At 35.9% G+C, this 11,099-nt stretch overlaps 1 protein-coding gene across 2 annotated transcripts; it reads left to right on the forward strand.

Annotated features, from left to right (window-relative positions):
* Positions 1-6,574: 6,574 nt before the first annotated feature.
* zgc:174888 lies at positions 6,575-11,053 on the forward strand. Of its 2 annotated transcripts, none has more exon segments than NM_001113584.3 (5): positions 6,575-7,291; positions 7,467-7,579; positions 7,776-7,844; positions 9,720-9,851; positions 9,966-11,053. In NM_001113584.3, coding segments are annotated over 5 exon segments (681 nt in total). In that variant the 5' UTR covers positions 6,575-7,278; the 3' UTR covers positions 10,320-11,053.
* The last annotated feature ends 46 nt before the right edge of the window (positions 11,054-11,099 follow it).

Here is an 11,099-nt window from a genome sequence, read left to right on the forward strand (position 1 = left end):
GCTGTCGCCTCACAGCAAGAAGGTCGCTGGTTCGAACCTCGACTCAGTTGGCATTTCTGTGTGGAGTTTGCATGTTCTCCCTGCCTTCGCGTGGGTTTCCTCCGGGTGCTCCGGTTTCCCCCACAGTCCAAAGACATGCGGTACAGGTGAATTGGGTAGGCTAAATTGTCCGTAGTGTATGAGTGTGTGTTTGAATGTGTGTGTGGATGTTTCCCAGAGATGGGTTGCGGCTGGAAGGGCATCCGCTGCGTAAAAACTTGCTGGATAAGTTGGCGGTTCATTCCGCTGTGGCGACCTCACATTAATAAAGGGATTAAGCCGACAAGAAAATGAATGAATGAATAAATATAAAGGATTAAAATATTACAAAACATATTATTTTCTAGCCTACATAATTATAAAAAACCACTGCTTTTACGCCTTCTTCATCTCGGGAGGCTTTTTCAGTTCATTCAATTTGCTTTTGTATAATGTTATTATTATTATTAGCAGTATTATTTATTATATCCACATTTATATTTGTTTTATTAAAAACAAGCTTAGATTTGCCCACCTGTCAGGTGTTAGACCATATGGGGCACAGCGTGTGTTTTAGGATATAACTCAGCATTTTGAACACACTTCTTTATTATTGTTCATTTATTCGCTTGCTGAAAATTAGAACTGAATTTAGAAACAGTTTTTACGAAATTACAAACAAACGAAATTAATTATTTATAGGCTAATGATGTCTGTGCCCATAAGGTTTTCCTATCCACTAGAGCGAAAGTGAAAGTTATTAATTCATCTCTCATTCTCGCACAGTAGATGCTCTGTTTAACTGTTTTCTTGCTAGTGAAATGCTCAGTTTTTCCACTTACACTTACTTTACGTCATGTAAATAGCAAATGTGCCATGGCGCGACGCAACTGACTCTTAAAGGGAATGGGAGATAAGACTCTGATTGGTTTACTCTCAAAACACACCTATAACTCATTAAGAAAATAAACTCAACATTTTTAGACCATGCTCCACGGCGCAAAGCAGATTTTTCTGTCGTTAACATAGCAAAAGTGGATTCTGACACGCCCTGAAATTGTTTGCGCTCTGTGCTTTGCGCATGGACCGTCAAAATAGAGCCCTATGAGGTTTGGAACAAGTCACGGGTGATTTTCAAAATAATCTGCCAGTGGGTTAAGCAAAATAATATGGTTTTGTGCAAAAATCAATCCAAAGGCAATTGAAAAATGTGGAAAAAATTTTTTAAAGCCTTTATTGACATGGCTATTACTTAAAACTGTGACTATGCATTTCGGTAAACACTTCCCTTCATCAGAATAACACTATCTCATGAATTCAACCTTACCCTGATGAAGGCAAGTGTTTGCCGTAACACATAGTCACAGTTTAAGATATAGCCATGTCTATAAAGACTTTATTAACACTGTCTTTATTGATTTTAGTAGCTTTTTACATGTACAACAGAAATCAAGACCAACATACAAAATAATAATAATAATAATAAATAAAAAATATAAGTAAATGTATGTACTTACAATATAAAGGTAAGTCCAACACAATCTCACGGCAAATCGTAACTTTTTCATTTAGTGGCTAATTCGTACATTTTAGTACTATTTGCTCTTCCCCCAATGAAGGTTGGGTTTAGGGGTGGGGTTAGGTGCCACGCCTACTTTTTTAAATCGACTGAACTCGTACAAATTCGTACGAATTAGCCACTAAACTGGCAAAACGTAAAATTGATACGTTTTCTCATGAGATCAGGCTGGGTAAGTTATATAACAACCACGGTACATCAATAGCAGGTAATACAAGTTATACAAAGAAAATATATGTATCAGCTTCCTTCAAAAAACCTACTTTTTGAAAATTTTGAAAAACTTTTTTTGTCAGTGTTCAGGTAAATTATTTTTTCTTAAGTCAAACAATGAGACAATACCCTCAACCATTGTCCAAAATGCCTTTCTGTATTTTTCCAACAACAAGCTATTTGCATGTAATAAACACAAAATTAAGTTTCTTATCCAATAAAGGCTTTTTATTGTTTTCTTTTCCACATTTATTGAGTACCTTGGATTTATCTTTGCTGTTTACTCTGATGAATCCCACACCCAAATAGCACCAACACATTAATTAAGCTACCTCTGAGCACTTTTTGTTTTATTTTGGATTAATATGTTATTCCTTTAAAATAAGTTTATTTTGCTTACCCCTTATGTTGACTTGATATTTCTTAAAACAAGACAATATTTTTGCTTGTCAAGAAATTGCTTTTTGAATTTTTAGATATTTTGACTAAAAAACTAAAAGTAGAAAAGCATTTCTGTAGTGTAAATGATGGCATAATGTTAATTTTGCGTGAACTATCCCTTTAAGCGATGCAGTAAATACTGCGCTAGCATGTACCCTGACCATCCCACCATAAGCACCTCTTATGTAAGGACGCTCTAGTGTTTCAATGTGGTATGTGGACCACTGGAAGGCTCAGGTATCAGGTTTTACTAGGGTAATTATTCATTATATACAACTCTAAATTTTTGAATGTGTGGGCATATATATATATATATATATATATATATATATATATATATATATATATATATATATATATATATATATATATATATATATATATATATATATATACATACACACACAGTTGAAGTCAGAATTATTAGCCCCCCTTTAATTTCTTTTTATATTTCCTAAATGATGTTTAACAGAGCAAGGAAATTTTCACAGTATGTCTGATAATATTTTGTTTTCTGAAGAAGTCTTATTTGTTTTATTTCACTTAGATTAAAAGCAGCTTTTAATTTATTAAAACCCATTTAAAGGTCAATATTATTAGCCCCTTTAAGCTGTATATTTTTCGACAGTCTACAGAACAAACCATCATTATATAATAACTTGCCTAATTACACTAACCTGCCTAGCTAACCTAATTAACCTCGTTAAGCCTTTAAATGTCACTTTAAGCTGTATAGAAGTGTCTTAAAAAAATCTAGTAAAATATTATTTACTGTCATCATGGTAAAGATAAAATAAATCAGTTATTACAAATAAGTTATTAAAACTATTATGTTTAGAAATGTGTTGAAAAAATCTCTTTGTCAAACAGAAATTGGGGAAAAAACGGGAGCTAATAATTAATAATTCTGACTTCAAATATATGCAGCTAATAATCTGTAGTTTCTGTGATTAAAAAGGTTGCTCTGCACTGATTAAACCAGTTATCTCCTGTCAATCCAAAGAGGGTGGGAAAAAACATCTAATCTGTGCTGCATTCTGGACTGCTAATATTCTGCATGTCAGAACTTTTGTTAAACCTTCAATTGCTTAAAGAACAACAGGGCAAGTGATCTGACAAGTTTGTCAAAGTCAGTCAATGTTAATATGATTTAATCTATTCACCAGTAATAGCAGATATCATTCTGGATTACCAGCTATCTGCTCAAATTTAAAACATGATGTATTTAAAGAAACAGTTTAGAGTCATGAATATGATTGTCATTTTAAATAATCGTTTAAATCATTAAACTCTTTTCCAATATCATTCAAGACGCTCATTTTTACCCATTAGTGAATTTGTCCGTGGAAGTTTGCATGTTTTCACTCTCATGGTGGCCATGAAAGACTTTTATATACATCAAGTTATTTGGATCATATCATTTTAGGGGGGTTAAAAATGTGCAACAAGTCATCAGTGCAGGTTCAACGAAAGAAGGAATTCAGCCAAATGTGCCAATGTGTGGGTGTGGATGTCACTCTGAGGATTTTAAGATTTACGTACACTCCTGTCTGCAGACGCTGATTGATGACGAAGTATTATTACTGGGATATTATGACGCACATAGATAACAAGGCATTTGTGCAGATTTATTGTAAGATTTATGTTGTTACCATGTAACTCTCTTATAGATACTCCAAATTTGAAATAACAGCTTGATAGCACTACAATAATGCAATGAGAAAAAAGTTCATTCAAATGGAACTTTTAATCTTTAAAAACATATTAGTCAATATACATTGTAAAAAATCTATGAACTTAGTCATATGTTTTTAGTTCATTGTAACTTAATAAACTAAGGTAATCATGTCCTAACTTAATTTTATAAGTTATGCAAGCAGTTTAAAGTAAATTTTACATCAACAAGTTCAATGGACTCATAAGGTTATTTTGATTAAGCTTAGAAATGTAAGGCAACCAGAATGTTTTTACAGTGTAGAATTTACCATCAGTTCAGAGTGTTATTGACAGGAATGAACTATTTTTTCTTTCATAATAATGATAGCTAGCTAGTTATACACAGAGGCAACCTTAAAATTGAAATTCTGTCATCATTTTCTCACCCACCACCTGTTTTAAGCCTATTGAGATTTTTTTCTTGTGTTGAACACAAAATAAGATATGTTGAAGAATGTTGGAAACCAAAAGTTAAAGAAACAAAAATGACCTAAAAATGAAAATGTACTCACATTTATGCACCTTAAACCTTTATGAGTTTCCTCTTCTAGCAGGAAGGAAGTCAATGGTTACAAGTTTTCAGCTTTCTTCAAAATATAGGCAGCCAGGGGGTTTCAGGTGGTTCGAAAGACCTCCAACACCACCAACCCCGCCCCCCCACTGACAAAGTCCAGAATTTGGCCCCTATATGAGTTATTTGTCCCATTTTTGACACACTTTAAAACCCAAAAAGTTAGGGTAACTCAAACCATTTGAGGAAACAGATTGCTACAAATGATTTAAGTTCAAAAACTAATCAGTACTGTGAACTTAATCCATTTGAGTACACAAAGCAATTTGAGCACAGTAAAACTAAATAAGTGAAGAGAACTCAAACCAACTGAGTATTGTAAAACTCAATAAGTTAAGGCAACTCAAACCGTTTGAGGAAACCGATTGCAACAAACCATTCGAGTTAAAAAAACAAATCTATAAGAGTACTGTGAACTTACTCCATTTAAGTTAAAGTAATGAGGTATTTAAATAACTCTTTACTTTCAACACTGAGTTTAAAACTCTTTTCAAAGGAGAAGAATTAACTTGGGTTTTAGAGTCCAGTATGCCATTATAAATTGTGAAAATAACCGATAGAACAGGTCTTTAAAACTAATTTAATTTTTAATTATTTAAATTTACTAAATCTGACTGAAAAAAAAATGAGCTGGCCAGTTTGTTATTTACCTACAGGTCACAGTTTTGTTATGTTTTTAGTTGGTTTTCACAAAGTTTTAACAGATTTCTAATATTTTTATGATGCATGATAATAAACTTGTGTTTTAAAAAACTTTTACACTTTCAAAACTATTTAAAATGTTTAATTTATAATTCCAACCTCATAACATTTAAAAAAAAAAACTGTAATAACTTTTAAATGCACAATAAAACAGTTTAGGCGACGCAGTGGCGCAGTAGGTAGTGCTGTCGCCTCACAGCAAGAAGGTCGCTGGGTCGCTGGTTCGATCCTTGGCTCAGTTGGCGTTTCTGCGTGGAGTTCGCATGTTCTCCCTGCGTTTGCGTGGGTTTCCTTCGGTGCTCCGGTTTCCCCCACAATCCAAAGACATGCGGTACAGGTGAATTGGGTAGACTAAATTGTCCGTAGTGTATGAGTGTGTGTGTGTGAATGTGTGTGTGGATGTTTCCCAGAGATGGGATGCGGCTGGAAGGGCATCCGCTGCGTAAAAAAATGTGCTGGATAAGTTGACGGTTCATTCCGCTGTGGCGACCCCGCATTCATAAAGCGACTAAGCCGACAAGAAAATGAATGAATGAATAAAACAGTTTAATTGCACATTTTTATATAAACACTGTGGTAAAATAGTATGTTAAGCAATTTTGGAAATATTTTTGTTGCATCAAAAAGTGTGGTTATGATCACCATGCGCCAAGCCGATGCAGCAAAGATTATTGCTTTAAATATCACTAAAATGCAGTATTTGAACCTCATAATTTAATAGAAATTTAGAAAAATAACTGCAAAAAGCTCCACTTTTTGAGCAAAAAGGACCATCCCGTTCAATACGCTGACTACGGGCCTGAAAAACATATATTTTTGTGTTCAAAAGAAGAAACTTGGAAAGAAAGTAAAGTGTGAGTAAATGACAACAGAACTGTAAATTTGAATGTCTTTCCTTTGCATCTCCTATACATTTCTGGTCTATATTACTGATTTCCAACATTCTTCAAAATATCTTCTTTTGTGTTTAACAGAAAAAAAACATTATGACAGAAACTTATTAGTTTGCAAGTACCCGAGGGAGAGTAAATGTGGAGTAATTGTTTTAGGTAAACAAACCCTTTAACTATTGCTACAGATGGAAATTGTAAGTGCTACCAACACTTTTATTGCAAGGCACACACACAAACACACACATTATGCAACAAGAACAATGTTTCTTTGATTCAGTCTCTCATGTGACTGCTGTGTTTGAACCACAAACTGATGGCTTTGTCTGCATAAATGACAACATACTTGAATTAATCATATATAGGCATCACATGTCTGACAATGAGTAATCTGGAAAAGAGTGAATTACATAAACATGGCTTCTTATTGCAAGCATAAAAGCCAATATGCGTAGTCATCACTTCCCCCTGATGAGGGGTCGAAGGAGCAACAGACATGAATGCTTGAGAGGGGAGGGGGGAAATTAAAAACAGACTGCATGACTAAGACTGAACCTGGGAAGGCCGTGCATTGAGTACTGATAAAGAGAGGAGAGAAAGAGGGGGAGTGCATGCTGTTTAATGAGGTAAAGGGGTGGAGAGCTTTAAAGAGAGCGAGGAGAGAGACTGAACTGCAAGGACTTTCACTTTCAGAGTGCAAACAGCCTCCACACTGTCTCTGCTCTTTCAGGACGGATCAAATGTTTTGCTCTCAAGTCTGCCAGCTAGAAACCAAAGCCTCCGAACAAGGTGGCTGGAAAGGAAGGAAAGCACGAGGAGTAAAAGAAACAGGAAACTGAAATCCCATAGGAAACAGAGGAGTAGCTTGGTATCCATCAGAATTCTTATTTTTTTTCCATCTGAAGATTGGGAATTTCCAAATGTCTGACTGGGATTGAGCCAGTGGGACTGAAAGGAGAGCAGCTGTCAATGAGGAACTGGGGAGAAAGTGCAGCAGTTGGAGGAAAAGGAGACGTGGGTTAGGATTTACTGCTGGGAAAGCCACCGAGATTGAGTTTCTTTCATAACTTTGGTGAAGCAATCTGTCGTTCAGAAGGACTCGGTTCTGAAGAACATGGGGAATATGGCCCACATTGGCCGGTAGAAGCATGTCACCAACAGGTAACGCGATTCGCGCGCTTTACTAACGATTAAATGATGTGCACGTTAAAATTTATATTTTATCAGGCTCTGCGTGTGGTGTTTGAGATATTTACTGTATTAAATGGTTGTCTGGTTTGATAATTTTCGGGCGTTTAACGCTCTGGTGCACACGTTGTTTACCTTTGCCTTTCAGTGCTGTTACTTCTATCAATATTGACTGTTCAAGGAAGTGGGTGCGATGATTTTATGAAGACGACGATCAGAAATCTGCAGGACTCCGTAAACATTGAAAGAACGAGCGGATTCGTGAGTTTCGCATTTTTAATAATGCCTATTTGCTTGCTGGAAAGTTCGCGGTTGGTTTTATCTGTCTCGCGTTGATCTACTGACCTTTTTGTTGCTCTGTCGTTTTGATGATCGATGAGAAGCACATGCATCGACAGTTTAAGCTTTGGCTTTGTTAAAGAATGTGCAATTTGACGTTTTAATATATATTCTGCAGCCAGAAGTGTTCCCGAAGAACTACGCCGTGTCTCACTATTTCAACGACAGCGCGCTGTGCAATGAGCCGGTAAGATGACAGTTCAACACGGGCCAGTCAGTGACGTGATGATGCACGTTTTATTTGCATGATCTTCTTCTGTGTTTATTAAACATGTATTACAAATACTCTTTAGTTGGATGCAATAATGATAAACGTATTTAGATTTCTGAATTATTGGGGCCTAGTATCAAAAACAGTTGTCAATAAGGATTATTCTGTGTAAACATGTTAATCCAAATTGCAGAAAAAACATTTAATGCAAATTCTTAACCCTCCAATCTCAGCACTCTAATGAACACGGGCTTATTTGTAAACAAATATGCCTATTAAAGATTTATCTCTCTTCCTTGAAAGTTTATTTACCCCAAAATGCTTAATTAATGTCTTCTAAAGAGGGACATTGCTTATAATAGAGTAAACAAATTTAATAATCCAATGCCAAAAAAGACCGATTGCAATGGCAAACATGTCGTGTTGTGCAGTAGGATGCAAAATTTAATCAAATAGAAAACTTAAAATTTTACTGCACACCACACTGCTTTAAATGCCAACTGCAGACGTATTTGGCTAACAGCCATCGTAAGAGCTGAATGGAGTAAGGACTTGATTATCGACTCTGCAGTTCTTATTTTATATCAGGTAAGTTCACGCTTGCCTAACCTGACTTGATAACATGGTAATAACTTGATAACTTGGTAATCATAGAACATTATTTTTTTTTCACATGGCTCTCTTGTAAAATCACTTGGAGCTTCAATGAGATTGTATACTTGGGGCTGGATGCTTGGCCATTTCGTCTTATCCAATATTCATTGGGAGGGTGCTATCGCAAATGGACCTGTCGGATGAACGCCTCTCACTTTAATATTAATTTTGCTAAATAACTATGTTATCACTGGGTGACAAGCTGTTATAACATGCTGAAAGCATTATGTAAATGATATATATAATAAGTAATCAATATCACTTATCGCTAATACAACAACAAACTATGTACCTTGTTGGATATCATTCCCTCGCTTTAAATGCAAGCTCTCACTTATTTTTCTGCAACCTCGCTGCATGCACATCCTAAATGTTTACAAATCAGTAATTTGCCTATAGTTAAATGTGAATAAACATAAATTATATGTGATTAAATATAAGTTTGTGTCTCTTCTGAAGACCTGGATTAAGTCTCTCAGTTCTTGTAGATTTATCTTTTGATTTTATAATGGATGTTTTAAAGCACTGGAGTTGTCTCTGCAATTTGATTCAGAATATCTTCATTTGTGTTCTGACGATGAGCACTAAGGGTGACAAAATTAAAGAATATAAGTATTAGAAGATTAATTACAACCCCACATTTTAATCTTTATTCATTAAAGCAAAATCTAAGAAATGTAACATTCATTCATTTTCTTGTCGGCTTAGTCCCTTTATTAATATGGGGTCACCACTGGGGAATGAACCGCCAACCAGCAAGTTTTTACGCAGTGGATGCCTTCCAGCTGCAACCCATCTCTGGGAAACATCCACACACACATTCACACATACTCTCATACACTACGGAAAATTTAGCCTGCTCAATTTACCTGTGCCATATGTCTTTGGACTGTGGGGGAAACTGGAGCACCCGGAGGAAACCCACGCAAATGCAGGGAGAACATGCAAACTCCACACAGAAACGCCAAGTGAGCGACCTTCTTGCTGTAAGTCGACAGCACTACATACTGCTTCGCCCAGAAATGTAACATATTTTACCCAAAACAATGTGTAAGGGTGTTTTTAAAACTATAGCCTCCTGTATTTGCCACTGACTCCTTTTAAAAATCTTCACTCATCTTGACAGTTTTTATAAACTTTATTAAATACCGAGACCTAATTTTGATTTGATGTGTCTGTGTGTGTGTGTGAGTGTAGTGTTGTGTGTTCAGTGCTGCTGCAATCCTGTCACATTCTTGGCTTCAGCTCCTCCAACACCTCAACAGAGTTCACCTCAAATACGGGTTCATCAGCGAGCTGACGCACACATTGGACAACATAGCAAAAGAGGTACTGTCATATATAAATTATAATCAAAGTATCATTTTAAAATGCTGTAGCAACATATTTACATTATTGATTACTTAGAGATCTTCAATGTTATTTGTCATCTTTTGTAAACAGAAAATCCTAGAACTTCCAGATCTCTCTGCTTTTCCATCTGTTGAGTCATCACCTGAAGGTCTTTTATTCTCAACCTCATCCCTCTTCAAGCGATGGCTCAGTTTGGATTGTGCTTTCGGAGAGCATCCCTGCATCTTCCCCACACCAAGTGAAGCTGATCAAGGAAATCCGGCATTAGAGGAGGAAGAGAAAGTGGAGAATGGAGAAACTGTGGATGAGCAGCGGCCTCTGAAAGAAGGAGAGACTAGTAAAATACAACATGATCCGACCAACGCCTATGCAGAGTCACGTTCTCCAAGTTTTTCTCACTGGACCGTATCTATTCTGTGGATAACATCGAGACTGATCTGGTGAGAATTGAGAAATCAGTTTTAAATGTGCCACAAAATTTAGCCAGAAGGAGGCCTCACTTTGAAAGGACAGCTGCAGTGTTTGTCTCCTCGATTCAGTTTGGAAGCTAATTCACTTTACACTGCTAAAAAAAGCTTAGCACTTGCATGGGGATACTGAATAATCTCAAAATGTTTGGATGCAGTTATGGATCCATCTCTGTGGAAAAGGGAGGATATGAAAACAGACATGTCTAATAAGATGGTCATTTTTACCTGTACTTTTCACGCTCGTGTGTTTTTTTTCTGCATCATGTCTGCACTGATTGTATCTATCATTTCCCAAGTGTTTCTGAATTGTGAATTATGTGTCATTCGTAATAATTCAGGTAAAACCTGTCGACTGAATGTTTTAACAATGAATGTAGTGAAAAAGCGAACTATACATGAAGCCAAAAGTATCCGCTTATCGCTCAGTGTTTAAGAGGACAACAAAACTTATTTACTACAGTAAATTCAAGCCATATGAAACTGTAAAACTGTAGCATAGGAACCACAGCACCATCAGATGCAAGCTACTCTGTGAAATAAAAAGAAAAAAGTTACAAAAGTCATGTTTACAAGTATCCCTGTAGAGAAGGTTACTACTACAAACACGTTTTACTCAAAGGAATTTAACAATCCGTCTGTTGTTGATGTACATGTGTTGTCTGTTTTTACCTGTAGATTTTTATACATAAATAAATTCTTAAAAGTGAACGCAGCGTGTGCATGAGCTGAATATTAATTACAGTTGTTTTTGATC

This window comes from Danio rerio, chromosome 16, assembly GCF_052040795.2.
Source record: "Danio rerio strain M-AB ecotype USA chromosome 16, GRCz13ab, whole genome shotgun sequence".
Taxonomy (NCBI): Eukaryota; Metazoa; Chordata; class Actinopteri; order Cypriniformes; family Danionidae; genus Danio; species Danio rerio.